This window comes from Emys orbicularis, chromosome 1, assembly GCF_028017835.1.
Source record: "Emys orbicularis isolate rEmyOrb1 chromosome 1, rEmyOrb1.hap1, whole genome shotgun sequence".
In the NCBI taxonomy this organism is placed as follows: Eukaryota; Metazoa; Chordata; order Testudines; family Emydidae; genus Emys; species Emys orbicularis.
Window position 1 is genome coordinate 196,949,179 of NC_088683.1, and position 15,512 is coordinate 196,964,690.

The 15,512-nt window shown below is 41.3% G+C and overlaps 1 protein-coding gene across 6 annotated transcripts in view; it reads left to right on the forward strand.

Annotated features, from left to right (window-relative positions):
• JAM2 (junctional adhesion molecule 2) overlaps positions 1–15,512 on the forward strand; it is a 55,461-nt gene that overhangs the window by 15,272 nt on the left and 24,677 nt on the right. For 2 of the 6 annotated variants that reach the window (XM_065402034.1, XM_065402045.1), the window contains exons 2-3: positions 2,153–2,861; positions 3,824–4,429. The exons of the other annotated variants lie outside the window; for them this stretch is intronic. In XM_065402034.1, the coding sequence (XP_065258106.1) occupies positions 2,474–2,861; positions 3,824–4,215 (780 nt within the window). In that variant the 5' untranslated portion in view covers positions 2,153–2,473 and the 3' untranslated portion in view covers positions 4,216–4,429. Of the gene's footprint in view, positions 1–2,152; positions 2,862–3,823; positions 4,430–15,512 lie in introns of those variants that run through there. 6 annotated transcript variants of the gene reach the window in all.

The following is a 15,512-nucleotide window of genomic DNA, read 5'->3' on the forward strand; positions in this document are numbered from 1 at the left end:
GTCTTGCTGAGCCAGCCACTCCTGTCCGGCTCCAACACAGGCCCAGGGTCTGAATCACTTGTCCCAAAGCTGCAAGTTTACCTGAAACCAGCTCACAGGAGTGTGCTTGTCTTTAGCACTCAGATGCCCAACTCCCAATGGGGTCTAAACCCAGATAAATCCGTTTTACCCTGCATAAAGCTTATGCAGGGCAAACTCATAAATTGTTCACCCTCTATAACACTGATAGAGAGATATGCACAGTTGTTTGCTCCCTCAGGTATTAAGCACCAGGTTAAAGATGGATTCCAGTTCAGGTGACATGATCACATGTCACTGCAAGACTTCATTACTCACTTGCCAGCACACACATATACAGGGAGACTCACAGGTAAACAGCCATCTGCAGACAATGGGAGTCATCAAGATTCCAAACCATCATTAATGGCCCACACTTTACATAATTACAATAGGCCCTCAGAGTTACATTTTATATTTTTAGTTTTAGATACAAGAGTGGTACATTTCTACAAATAGGTTGATCACACTCAGTAGATTATGAGCTTTGTAATGATACCTTACAAGAGACCTTTTGCACAAAGCATATTCCATTTGCATTATAGTCACTTATTATCAAATTTTTTATAAAACTATCCCAGTTGCATTATATTCACTTATTGTCATGTTTTTATAAAACCATGTAGACTGCACAACGTCACATAAAGTTCCTTGTGTGCATGAATATTTGCAGGATTGGGCCCTTTTTAGTAATATACAGTATGTTATGTGAATTAGGCTCCAATCCAACAACTACTTACTCGAATAACTTTACACATGTGTATAGTCCCATTGAGTTTAACAGGACTGGTCATGTGTGCAAAGTGGAGCAAATGAGTAGGTAGTTGCAGCACTGGGACCTTAACCATTTTGCCAGTACAGTACAATCTCATTCTCATTTTTCAAAATCCTCTTTGTTTACCGGGATAGGCCATAGAACTGAAATGAGAGGGGCTTGCACTTCATTTGTAAGTGTGAGGTGGTCACAATTTATATTGAGGTTCCATTTATAAATGATTTATAATGGTTAATTGATTAATAGATGTTATAATTGTTACAGACATAAGTTGTATGTGTCATAGATGGTGTTAGAGATGATTATAAGCCACTTATTGATCTGTTGGATTCTATGACAATCTATAACAATTAAGTTTATTAAAACATCTATTAACCATTTATAATAACTATTTATAAATGATATCTTAATATAAAATGTGACCTATGAGTTACTCCAAAGACAGCACTTTTAAGTACCTGACTTCCTTGCAGTATAAAATGTGTACTCAAGAAGAGAGGGTTAACTCAAATCACAAATATGAATGGTAAAAGTAATCTTTTATAAAATGTTTTGATTATTTAAAAAGAGAGTTTATTCCTGCCCCCCCAACCCACCCTTCCTAGTAGTCTGCCTGGCTCCAAATTTCTCCTCTTCAGTACCAGTCTCTCCCCAGCTCCTCGGTTTGTCTTTCAGAATTCAAGAAAAAAAGTTCTCAGCATTTTTTTGTCCTGTTAGGTTCCCCTGCTCAAACTAATCTGCTATTTTGCTGCTGCTTTCTTAGTCTGAATGCCTGCTGGCAAGATCACAGAATTCAGTTCTGTGAAACTGCAGGCCAGTGAATGAGTCATGAATGTCAGTCCAGTTTTTGAGGTTTTCTCCCTCTGTACGTGCAAAAGTGAAGAGTTACAGCGTAAAGTGATTCCTAAATGTTTTAAGAGCTGCAAAAGCTGTAAAGTGAAGATTGTGCTGTTAGTATTTGAACTTGACAAAAATACAAAACAAAGCATACAATCCAAACCAAAACGACTATACTCTGTTGATTCCTGTTTCCCATGATATTGTTCTATGTAGAGTTCCTGTAATGTATACTGATCTGAATTACATGTTATTTCACTTGTGTGTGTCTAAGGCCTGATCTACACTAAAAAGTTAGGTCGAAGGAAGCTGCCTTAAGTCGACCTGTTAATGTATGTGTCTACACTACCGGGTCCTTTACGCCGACCAAAGTTGGCGTAAAATGTCAACTTCTGTAATCCACCTCTGTGAGAGGCATAGCGCTTAATTAGATTTTCATAGTGCAAATGCAGCGTTGTGTAATTCGACTTAATTGGCCTCCAGGTGGTGTCCCACAATGCTCATCGGTGACCGCTCTGGAGATCATTCTCAACTCTGCTGCATTGCAGCCAGGTACACAGGAAACTGCCCCTCCCCTGCTAAAGCCACAGGAATTTTTGATTTCCCATTTCCTGTTTGATCAGCATTGGGAGTGTGCCAGCTTGAGCTAAGCTGATCATGGAGACTACATGCCCCAAACGCACTCCAGCCTGGTCTGCACAGGAGATGGTGGATCTCATCACTGTGTGGGGAAGAGCGTCTGTGCAGGCAGAGCTCTGATACAGCAGAAGAAACACTGACATCTATGCAAAGATTGCTTGTGGAATGGGGGAGAAGGGCTACACGAGGGACACACAGCAGTTCCATGTGAAAATAAAAGAACTTTGCCAAATGTATCAGAAGGCAAGGGAGGCGAACAGTCGTTCTGGTGCTAAACCTCACACATGCTGGCTCTACAACGAGCTGCATGCAATTCTCGGGGGTGACCCTACCAGCACCCCCACAAGCAACATGGGCACCTCACAGGTGTGTGAGTCTAGGGATAACAAGGAGGATGATATGGTGGATGAAGAAGAAAAAGAGGAGGAGAATGGGAGACAGGTGAGCGATGGATCCATTCTCCCCATGAGCCAGGAAATATTTTTAACCCTGAAGCCCCAAGGGTCACAGGACATCACGGTGGCTGACCATGATGCCGGGGAAGGCACCTCTGGTGAGTATACAGTTACAATCAAAGTCCAGTTAAACTTTAGTGGGCGCACACATTCGGTGGTATTGCATGTTTACTGTGAAGAAAAAGCGAGGTGCTGTGGTTCTCTGCTTACAAGAGGCCACTCCAGTTACGCAGAGGGTGGCCCCCGGAAAAGACTGCTTATGTGGACTGGGATAGCCCAGGAATCCTCCATGGATATCTCTAGAAAACTTACATGGAGGTACTCTGCAATTCTTTGCAGAAGGTTTCTGGGAAGGGCAGTCTCATTTCTTCCACCATGGTAGGACACTTTCCCATGCAACTCCTGAATTAATTCTGCTGGCATCATTGCGGTACATAGCAGAGCAGCATAATGACCAGGTCTATACCGAGACGCTTGCAGCATCTCCTTCCTTTCCGCCTCTGTTACCCTCAGGAGACTGATATCACATAGGGTTGCCCAGGGGATGCGCAGGAAGTTCTCATTAAAAGTGCTCTTACAAGAAAAAAAAGGGCATGTAGACCCCACACCCCCACCCCATATTCTGGATCGCCAAACCACACAGCCACTAATATGCCTTTTACTGTTCTCGGCTTTGGTCGGCAAGTAGTTTAAAGTGGCTGATAGAGGACTGGGGCCCCACATGAGAGATTCTGCAATTTGGGAGTGAAAACGTTCCCCCCGCTGCCCTGTTCGTAAACAGCTTCCCGTGGTGCTATGGGGAAGGGCCATTGTTCAACTATCTACCTCTGCTCCTAACATGAGCCTGCCATAAACTTCATTAAAAATGCAATGACCCGGGGGGGGGGGTCCTAGTCACCATGACTGGAGCAGCAAAACGGCACAGTGAACGGTTATGGATTCTGATTGTTATGGCTTGCGCCTAGTGTAATAAAGGTGGGTTTTTTTATGAAAATTGCCTTGCTATGGAAACATTTTTTTCATGTACAATGGCTCCTTTATTTTTTCCCATGACTGACAGCTGGAAATCTGTCCTTCGGCATGCCATCAACACCTGAAAGCAGACTTTCGCTGATTAGAAGGAGGAGAAAGAGAATGCGGGAGGACATGTTCACCGAGATAATGAATGCCTCCTGGACAGCTGACACAGAGCTGAGAGCATTGAGGATTTCACAGTCCAAGAAGTTAGACATGGACATGGAGAGCAGGAAAGCTTCCAATGAGCAAGAGCGTGCGGCGCAGGATGAGATGCTTTGGATTATGAGGGACCAAGCAGACATGTTGAGGCATCTGGTTAAACTGCAGGAACAGAAGCAGGAGGGTAGAGTCCCTCTGCAGATGCAGGTGGACAGCCAGCCAGCATCGCCTGGTGCAGAATCGCCCTCCTCCAAGCGTTCTCTGAGGTGTGGGTGAAAAGTCCATTATCCCTTTCACTTAATTCATGGGGGGAGGGTACAAGGAACAGAAGGCGCCCATTCACAGACCTTTGATGGTCTGGAATGCGGTATTATGTTACACAGCTGAAAATGTTTCCCCCATTCCAACTTTACAACCCTTTTCCCCCTAGATTACTTTTTTCTGTTCTCCCTCTTTTTACTTGTGTGTTAAATAAAGTGAATGGATTTGAGGAATAAATGTTCTTTATTGAGTAGAAGCAGTGGGCTTGGGTGGGGGTGGCTTTACAGGGACAGTGATACAAGGCAGGTGAAGGTTTGGGAAAGCACAATGCAGATAAGCAGCTCACATTACTGTGACTTATTATTGCCCTGGTGTCTGACTGCTCAAAAATGGCTGCCATGTGATCTGTGTCAACTGCCCACCCCTACGGAAAATTTCCCCCCTTTTTTTCACAGATACTATGTTGCACACAGCAGGCAGCTATAACCATGGGGATGTTCTCTTCACTAAGGTCCAACCTTGAAAGGGCGCTGAAGAAGTTTACTTACAAATGACCAAAAAAACATTCAACCACCATTCTGCACTTGCTGAGCCTATAGTTGAACCATTCCTTATTGCTGTTCAGACGGCCAGTGTATGGCTTCATGAGCCATGGGAGCAAAGGGTAGGCTGCATCCCCCAGGATGACTATAGGCATCTCAACGTCATCAATGTTCATTTTATGGTCTGGAAAGTAAGTCCCGGATTGCAACTTTTTGAACACACCCGAGTTCCTAAAGATGTGCGTGTCATGAACCTTTCCCGACCATCCTACGTTGATGTCAGTGAAATGCCCCCTGTGATCCACCAGCGCTTGCAACACAATTGAGAAGTATTCCTTTCGCTTTACGTACTCTTTGGCAAGGTGGTCTGGTGCCAAGAAGGGGATGTGTGCCATTTATTGACCCACCACAATTAGGAAACCCCATTGCGGCAAAACCATCCACTATGTCCTGCATATTTCCCAGACTCACTACCCTTCATAGCAGAAGTTGATTAATGGCCCTGCACATTTGGAGTACAGCAGCTCCCATGGTTGATTTACCTACTCCAAATTGATTCCCCACCGACCAGTAACTGTCTGGCGTTGCAAGCTTCCAAATAGCGATTGCCACTTGCTTCCCCACTGTCAGAACAGCTCTGATTTTTGTGTTGCTGAACTGCAGGGCCGGGGAAAACTCTGCACAAAGTTCCTGGAAGGTGGCCTTCCACATTGGAAAGTTCTGCAGCCACTGCTCGTCATCCGAAACCTGCAAAATGATGCAGTCCCACCAGCCAGTGCTTGTTTCACGGGACCAGAAACGGTGCTCAAGAGAGTGCAGCTGCTCTGTAACTGCCAGCAACAACTGTGAATTTTTTGCAGTGGCTTTCAGCAGGGCTGCTTACAGGATATCTCTATGTTCCGGCTCTGGAAATACTGCAGGAGACAGCGTGAGGTGTTTGAGATGCTCACAGCAAGAGTGCACAACTGAGCAGGCTCCATGCTTCTGGGGTTATGGCATACGTGCGGTGGTTTTAAGGTGCGAAAATCACTGGGTTGTTTGCTGTTGAGCACAGTGCACCATGGTATGCTGACGCAATATTCCCATTCTCCTCGGCGACAATGTTTTGGTCCCAGGAGACATTGCACAAACTTCCCAAAACACATTACGGCAAATTGCACTTTGGGGTAGCTACCCACGATGCACTGCTTTGTGCACCGATGCAGGCACTGCTAATGAGGATGCACTCCATCGAGACATGAGCATTGTGTAGCCACGCAGTTAATTCGGAGGCTCGAGGTTGAATTAGATAAAGTTGACTTAATTTTGTAGTGTAGACAAGCCAAAAATTTGGCTTTATAAAGCAACAATGGGAACATATTAAAGTAAATAACAATAGCTCAGGATATAGCTTCTAAACAAGCTTCCAGTTCCTCTTAATTTTAGTTGGCGAAACATCTGATCTGTTCTTGAACCTCTTCATCCTTGTCAAATTTGTTTGTGGTTTTGTAATGTGAACAAAATTGAAACCAATATGTCTTTAATGTAGCCCAGGGATCGGCAACCTTTGGCCTGCGGCCCGCCAGGGTAAGCCCCGTGGCAGGCCGGGCCGGTTTGTTTACCTGCCGTGTCTGCAGGTTCGACCGATTGCGGCTCTCACTGGCCGAGGTTCACCACTCCAGGCCAATGGGGATGGCGGGAAGCGGCAGCCAGCACATCCCTCGGCCCGCGCCGCTTCCCACAGCCCCCATTGGCCTGGAGCGGCGAACCGCGGCCAGTGGGAGCTGCGACCAGCCGAACCTGCGGACGCGGCAGTTAAACAAACTGTCTCGGCCTGCCAGGGTGCTTACCCTGGCGGGCTGCGTGCCAAAGGTTGCCGATTCCTTATGTAGCCTAACCTTTATTTAATACTAAAGAGCCAGATTATCTGCTGGAGAAATCTAACACTGTTCCGTTGAAGTAAATGGAGCAGTTTACAACAGCAGAGAATTTAATCCAAGATTTTAATGCTAAAAAGCTAAAGTATATCATTAAACCCAATGCGCCACCTGAACCTAGGTAGGATACAGTCTTCAAGTGCATCTTTAGAGTGAAATGTTCCAAGTACTAAATTATGGAAATGTCTGATTAAAAATTCCTGAACAGGGCTTTAGCTGTGATTTCTATTGAAGACCTCCTGCTGTTGATATCTGTGAAAACCTGCCATTGTTTTCAATGGGAGTACTATATGAAATGAAGTAAGGGTATGTCACAAAGTTAGTGGGAATTTCATGAATAAAAGCCTTTTCAATGCTTTGAAAATTTACCCCACAGAGTCTGCTTTGATTTCTGTTGTTGTTGTTGTTGTTGTTGTTTTCAGAACTTTATCACTTAAATATAAACAATTTTACTCTAGATCAACGTTTTGTATAAAAGATGCCATCTCTGGAGCAATTTAAATATATTTTTTTCTTCATACATATTTAAAAAATAAAATCTGTGCAGTTGGTTAGTTCCGGTACTTGTGAACCTCGCTGATTGCCAGTGCTGCTGTGATTGATTCTAAATTGACATTTAAATGGAAGGTCTGAGTATATCTGGTATATACAGCAGCCATCGCTTAGTTAAAATTTGCTTGCACCGCACAGCTCTGTCTAGTCAGACACTTTTTTGGCATTCTAAGTCAGAACTTGCTCTTCAGTGCGAGAATCTCCTAAAATAAGCCCATACAGATCTAATATGGGTTGGGAGGACCAAGTGGGGGAACAATTGCCATATAATAGGGGTGGTGTATTTTTTGTTTGTTAAATAGGCTGGAATAGCTATCAAAGTGGTACAAAGCAGTACCCTAGTGCAGCAATTCTCAAACTTCATTGCATTGTGACCTTCCTCTGACAACAAAAATTACTACACGATCCCAGGAGGGGGGACCGAAGATCGAGCCCCACTGCCCCAAGGGCTTCTGTCCTGGGCTGGGAGCATGTAACCTTAGCCCTGGGTGGTGGGGCTTCGGCTTCGGACTTGCTGGGGCCCAGTGGCGAACACCAGCCTTGGCGACCCCATTAAAATGGGATCGCGACCCACAGTCTGAGAACCCCTGCCCTAGGGGTATTTCACATGTCTTTTCTCCTAGAACCTGAATGCCTTCCCTAGACTCTAAAGGCTTGATCCTATAATGAGATATGCATGGGTAGATTTCTGGGCCTGCAGAGAGCCCCACTGACTTCATGTATCTCATTTCAGAATTAGGACTACAATTTTTAAATGGTCTTTAAGACACCTGTAGAAACTACAGACTTCAGGAGTCTGTTGCATTTTAAAAATCTACAGCAGTTGAAGCAATAGCATTTGCAACTTTAGGCCTTCATTACACTTACAAGCTTTCTGACAACTTAGCTGCTGCTTTGTTGCTATGGAAACCAACTTTGTGCAGAACTGTGAGAGTGCTGGAAAATAGGCTTTTTTTCTTCTTCTCTCTCTTTTTGTGTGTGTGTGTGAGGCCCTGTCTCGTTTAAACCATTGCTCCCCATTTTCAGTGGGTTCCTATTTGTTACCATGGGAACAGGTTCCATGGCAGAGTTGTCAGAAGGCTTGTAAAATTGAGAGCTCTGTGAGTGTTTTGCCTAGCTACACCTTACAAGATGCAGACTACACAAAAAATCCTTCACGTCTGCACCACATGTTAATTTTGGAAGGTTACACTATATAATTAAAACAGTTCTATGGAGAGAAAAAAGCTTTCATTTTTATGCTGAAAGAAATTGGAGTTCTAATATTTTTAAACTTTTTTTTATTTTCAAATCTAATAATTATGTATCATAAAATATAGTGTTCTTGAAATAACTCACACACTTAATTCAAATAATCCTGCATTGTTTGGATGGATAAAGTTGCTTGGTCTGTAGATTTGTAAGGTACCCAGGAACATGTGATAACACTCCCTGAACTCAAGAGAACTACTTACATGAATAAGTAACTAACTCATGTGCATAAGTGTTTGCAGGATCAGGACCCTTTTCATTAGGGATCTTGTGGATTTTTCCATATATAATTAATGTACACACACACACACATATATATAAATTAATGTACACACAATTGCCAGTGGGAGCTGCGATCGGTGGAACCTCCAGACGCGGCAGGTTAACAAACCGGCCCAGCCCCCCAGGGGGCTTAGCCTGGCGGGCTGCAGGCCAAAGGTTACTGATCCCTGGTTTAGCATATCTAATCTGGTACATAAATACCTTGCAATGCCATCTACAAAAGTGCAATGCGAATTCTCACTTTCAGGTGACATTGTAAATAAGAAGTGGGCAGCATTATTTCCTGTAAATGTAAACAAACTTGTTTGTCTTAGCGATTGGCTGCACAAGAAGTAGGACTGAGTGGACTTGTAGGCGCTAAACTTTTACCTTGTTTTGTTTTTGAGTGCAATTATGTAACAAAAAAAATCTACATTTGAAAGTTACACTTTCACGATAAAGAGATTGCACTACAATACTTGTATGAGGTGAATTGAAAAATACTGTTTCTTTTGTCATTTTTACAGTGCAAATATTTGTAATAAAAATATATAAAGTGAGCACTGTACACTTTATATTCTGTGCTGTAATAGAAATCAATATATTTGAAAATGTAGAAAAACATCCAAAATATTTAATAAATTTCAATTGGTATTCTGTTTAAAAATGCAATTAAAACTGCTATTAATCATGATTAATTTTTTTTAGTTAATCGTGTGAGTTAACTGTGATTAATCGATACACCTACTTTTCATTACACCTTCCATTATTCAGAGTAAAAAGCAGGGTGCAGGAGACAGAGCAATGGTGTTGGTAACAATGAAAGCCATGGCTGCACTCTTGAAGTGGAATAGTAGGACAGGAAATTGTCACTATTCTGAGAAATGCACTCTCTAGAGGATTAAGACACAGTATATGGACTGCGACATAGCAATGGCTGTACTGCTGATACGATAGCTAGCATCCAGAGTAACTAACTTGTATTTGTACATTTCAGCATCCCCACTTCTACGGTGCAGTTTTTTCATTTTACCTTTCTACCTTCTTAGCACAGATTAAAAAATTGTCTTATTATTCTCTGCCAAAGACCTTGATTCTTATAATTACTGTTTCTGTCAAAAGAATAAAATAGAATGGCTGCATCCCCAGAAATATCTACATTCTAAGTAAGGCTGTCAAGCTATTAAAAAAATTAATTGCAATTAATCGCGCTGTTAAACAATAATAGAATATCATTTATTTAAATATTTTTTGATGTTTTCTACATTTTCAGATATATTGATTTCAATTACAACACAGAATAAAAAGTGTACAGTGCTCACTTTATATTTATTTTTGATTACAAGTATTTGCACTGTAAAAAAACAAAAGAAATAGTATTTTTCAATTCAAATAATACAAGTACTGTAGTGCAATCTCTTTATCGTGAAAGTTGAATGATTACAAAAAAACTGCACTCAAAAACAAAACAATGTAAAATTTTAGAGCCTGCAAGTTCACTCAGTCCTACTTCTTATTCAGCCAATAGCTAAGACAAGCAAGTTTGTTTACATTTTCAGGAGATAATGCTGCCCTCTTCTTATTTACAATGTCACCTGAAAGCGAGAACGGGTGTTCGCATGGCTCTGTTGTAGCCAGCGTTGCAAGATATTTACGTGCCAGATGTGCTAAAGATTCATATATCCCTTCATACTTCAGCCACCATTCCAGAGGACATGTGTCCATGTTGATGACGGGTTCTGCTCGATAACAATCCAAAGAGGTGCAGACCAATGCATGTTCATCATCTGAGTCAGATCCCACCAGCAGAAGGTTGATTTTCTTTTTTGGTGTTCGGGTTCTATAGTTTCCACATCTGCGTGATGTTCTTTTAAGACTTCTGAAAGCATGCGCCATACCTCATCCCTCTCAGATTTTGGAAGGCACTTCAGATTCTTAAACCTGAGGTCGCTTAGAAACCTCACATGGGTACCTTCTTCGCGTTTTGTGAAATATACAGTGAAAGTGTTCTTAAAATGAACATGTGCTGGGTCATCATCTGAGACTGCTATAACATGAAATATATGGCAGAATACAGGTAAAACAGTGCAGGGCACATACAATTCTCCCCCAAGGAGTTCAGTCACAAATTTAATTAACACATTTTTTTAACGAGCGTCCTCAGCATGTCCTCTGGAATGGTGGCTGAAGCATGAAGGGCCATACAATTGTTTAGCATATCTGGCATGTAAATACCTTGCAATGCCAGCTACAAAAGTGCCATGCAAATGCCTGTTCTCACTTTCTGGTGATATTGTAAATAAGAAGAGGGCAGCAGTATCTCCTGCAAATGTAAACAAACTTGTTTGTCTTAGTGATTGGCTGAACAAGAAGTAGGACTGAGTGGACTTGTAGGCTCTGAAGTTTTACATTTTTGTTTTTGAGTGCAATTATGTAACAAAAAAATCTACATTTGAAAGTTGCAGTTTCATGACAAAGAGATTGCACTACAGTACTTGTATGAGGTAAATTGAAAAATACTATTTCTTTTGGTTATCATTTTTACAGTGCAAATATTTGTAAACAAAAATAATATACACTTTGATTTCAATTACAACACAGAATACAATATATATGAAAATATAGAAAAACATTAAAATATTTAATCAATTTCAGTTGGTATTCTAATGTTTAATAGTGCAATTAAAACTGCAATTAATTTTTTTAAATTAATCGCGAGTTAGGGTTGTCGATTAATCATTGTTAATTCTAAGCACTACTTTCATGTGATTCATGGCTTTATTAAGCAAGTGCTTAATTAGGCCAGTTATACAAAATAAACTACTGGCCTTGTGGGGGAGGACACGTGACCTAATCCATCTTTCAAAATTTCTGTCTACAGTGGTCATTTATTTATTTTTTGATATTTATTGTTATTTATTGCTGTGGTAAGTTGTCTGTCCTACTGACTTCTGAAGGCAGATCAGAATAGATGTAAACACACATGCACCCTTCTGGGTACACAGCAAACCACTTTTCTGAAAACAAGTATCTTTTTTGTTTGGGGTTATTTTGGGGTATTTCAAAAGGGGCTTGCTTTGCAAAATTTGGACAAAGTATTTAAAACTAGTCCCCACCATCCCTTGTTCTTGCAGATATGAGATTCTTTAAATTTCACACCAGAAAAATTACATTTTGACCAGCTCTAGTTTGAAAAATGTTAGACCAACATTTCAAACTTGAGTGGTCTGACTTTCAGAGGTTCTGTCCATCCATGGCTCAACTGACTTTAATGGCTCAGTACCTCTAGAAATTAGACCGCTCGTTAGTGGCTAATTTTAGGCAATCAAGTTTGAAGTTTAAATCTGTGTGTTTTTTTTTTTAACTTGATAAATAAAAAACTGCCTTAAACTAAAAGTGAAGACGCATCAGAAGATTTTGCCAGTGCTACAGTTTATACTGAACATCATGGAACACTTGTGAGGGAAAGCTTTTTGGCATTATGAACTCATATTTATTTATTTTCTGTGTTAGCCAAGGCATTAACAACTGAATTCCTTTTCTCTCTCACTTTTTAAAACATGATTTTCCCCCAGGATTAAAGGCTCTCTCAGGTCCTCCACTGCAAGTCTGTAGCAATGTTAAAATTCCTACTCTTCAGCTTAGTTGCTGCTCAACAAAACCACTTTTTAACACGACAAGGTGCACAGATACACTGAGCTGTCCATTCCATTGCTGTGAGCATGCAGAGTTCTGAAATTGACAAGAATCTGCTCTCTGAAACACTCGGAGAGGAAGATTATTTAATTTTATTTAGATTTAAATAATGAAAAAAGACTTATGCAAGGGTAGAGGCATTCTAACATTAATAACACAGTCAGATCCCAGAAGCGTTAAAGTAATCATTTCAAACAGGAACTTAGCCAACCCAGCTGCCAACAAAAATCTGCTTTCCATCTCTTCATCCTTCTGGGAAACATATCCTCAGCCCTCTTCAAAAACAATCAGCTTTTCAGCTTCATTTATTATCTTTTTAGTCTGAAAAACCCACTCCAAAACTCTGTTGCAGTGACTCTCCCTCTGCCTAGAGAGAACTGGCCATGGGCTCCTGGTGGAGGGAAGATTACTGCTACATGAGGACTCTAACTGGCAAAAAAACTGATGAGATTTCTCCATTGAAGCATTTGGATAGTGTAGAATTATCCTATCTGTTCACTTATATAGCATCAGTCACCATGGCATCTAAATACTGTCTTGTGATCCGCTTTCAGATTCTTGTCTTCTTAGAGGGATTGAGCAAGCAGGAAGAATAGAGGATTAGCCCATTGTTTGTAGCTCTGGCCCTCGGGCAAGGGGGAAAACAGTGTCTTGGATATGATCGTATCAGAGGGGTAGCCGTGTTAGTCTGAATCTGTAAAAAGCAACAGAGGGTCCTGTGGCACCTTTAAGACTAACAGAAGTATGGGAGCATAAGCTTTTGTGGGTAAGAACCTCACTTCTTCAGATGCAAGTCTGAGGTTCTTACCCACGAAAGCTTATGCTCCCATACTTCTGTTAGTATTAAAGGTGCCACAGGACCCTCTGTTGCTTTTTTGGATATGATAGGTTACCCAGCTGAGGAACTGGAATTTTAATGCACTTATAGCAGCTGTCTTGAAAGGTAGATGGTATCACAGCAGGCCAAAACAGAAATGCTGGATCTTGGCAACCACAACTCCAGACTTCATTATTTCTTGTGATCTATGAGTTGATTAGTGTGGGGGGGGGAGGAAGGGGGTTCCCTCTTACCATTATAACCTTTTTCTCCTAGGATGAGGATTTTCTGAAAAACACTAAACACAGGGCTTGAAAAACATTACTGGACACCTACTAGCCAAGAGGCCAATTTAAGAAGGATAAGAAAGATTTAAGAAAGCAGTCCCACCAGCAAGGTGCATTAATCGATGTGCTAGTGAGAAGCCTTGCCCACTGTGCTAACTCCCCACTGACAGAATTGGGAGGATGCTGAGATTTCTCCATGATGTTGATCTTGCTTCTTTTTAATTAAGTATTGGACAAATTTGACCTCCCCACATCTCTCTGGTTCTTCTCTCCCCTCCTGCTCAAGTCTGCTTCAGAGTGGTCTTCACTCCTCCCTCTGTTCGATTTCTCCACCACCCTAACCTTCTGCCAGCCTTTGCTTGAGGGATCCTCCCACCTATATGGTTACAATAAGTCTGCTGCTACTCTTCACATCTGTCCCAAGTATAGTGACATGGAAATTGACATATTTCTTGTCACTTTCATGGATGCCACATGAGCCTTCAAAAGTTGTCCCATTACAGACACACTCAATTCAAAGGCATTTGTCTATAACCTCACTTGGCTTGGCCAACACCATCAGGATTTGCATACATATCCAACTCCCCTTGCTGATAAATATACAGCTCCAACAGTTTTAGTGTCTGAGTCTTGAAAGGATCAACTCTTAATTCAGTTTCAGGCTATCTTGAGGCTTCCAATTCCTTAAATTTCTAAATCTTGCAGCAGTTATTTTCAGCATCAAATCCTGAACGTTTTAATACCTGTATGCAAATAAATGGCTGCTGAACAGTTTTTATTTCCTTTTCTCTGTTTATACTCTATGCCTATCAAATTTCATAGAACATAGTTCACTTCATATTAAGGTTTTATAAACTTTCAAGAGTGGAAAAATGGAAACTCTTACCATTTTTGGTTAACAAATCTAAAACTAATACCACATACACCTCTACCCTGATATAACGCTGTCTTTGGGAGCCAAAAAATCTTACACGTTATAGGTGAAACCGCGTTATATTGAATTTGCTTTGATCCACCAGAGTGCGCAGCCCCGCCCCTCTGGAGCACTGCTTTACTGCGTTATATCGGGTTGCGTTATATCGGGGTAGAGGTGTACCATAAAATGAACTATGGGCTTTTCTTGGCTTGAATAAACTCTTGTACCTTGCAAAAAAGTATCAGTATGCTTCCTTATTCCTATTTGTGGCTAGGAGTATGTAGTTACTGTCTGTGACTTGAGTATGCTCTGTTTATGTAGCCTCACTGAGTTTTAAAATGGTGACTTTTAATCTTTCCTTTCTTTCTAATTAGTTTCCTCATATTTTTTTAATCCCCTTTCCTAATGTTTGGTGCCACCATATCATGTTTATGCTATGATCCATCCCACTGGGATATTGAACTTAATTATATTATGGTTACTAAACTACAGTTACTTCACACTAAGTTTTAATACATCCATCACAGTATTGTCTAGGGAACAGTTCAAGTAAGATTCACAGCAAATTCTGCCCAAAATGGGATTGACACCTTATGGCCTTCCCTCTTGTTAACTTTGGTGTCAATAGAATGTAGTGGCTGTCCTGTTAATTCTGTGCTTGGGAAGGTCTGAGTACAGAACTGTCTTTTGTACAGCTTAAATGTGGCAGGGCTTATCCTGATCTGTGGTGGCAAGGAGTTAAACACTCTCAGCTGTGTGTGATGGGACATGGAAACTGTCCCTGACAACTTAACCCAGGGCACATGGAGTTTTGACTCACTTCATACATGCCCCAGAGATGCTGTTTTCCCACCTGCATTTGGGGGTTTATTGCATGCAACTCTCATTCCCATAATCTTATTCTTAGGACAGCTGAATTCCTAAACCTACAATATACTTAAATACTTAACCTTTGTTATAAGCAACATGTGGTCTGGAACTTGGCAAAACAAACGTTACATGACTGTTTTCTTTTATATCATAACAATGTTTTGATTCTATTTCCATCTAGTTTCCTGCAATCAAATCAAAGGA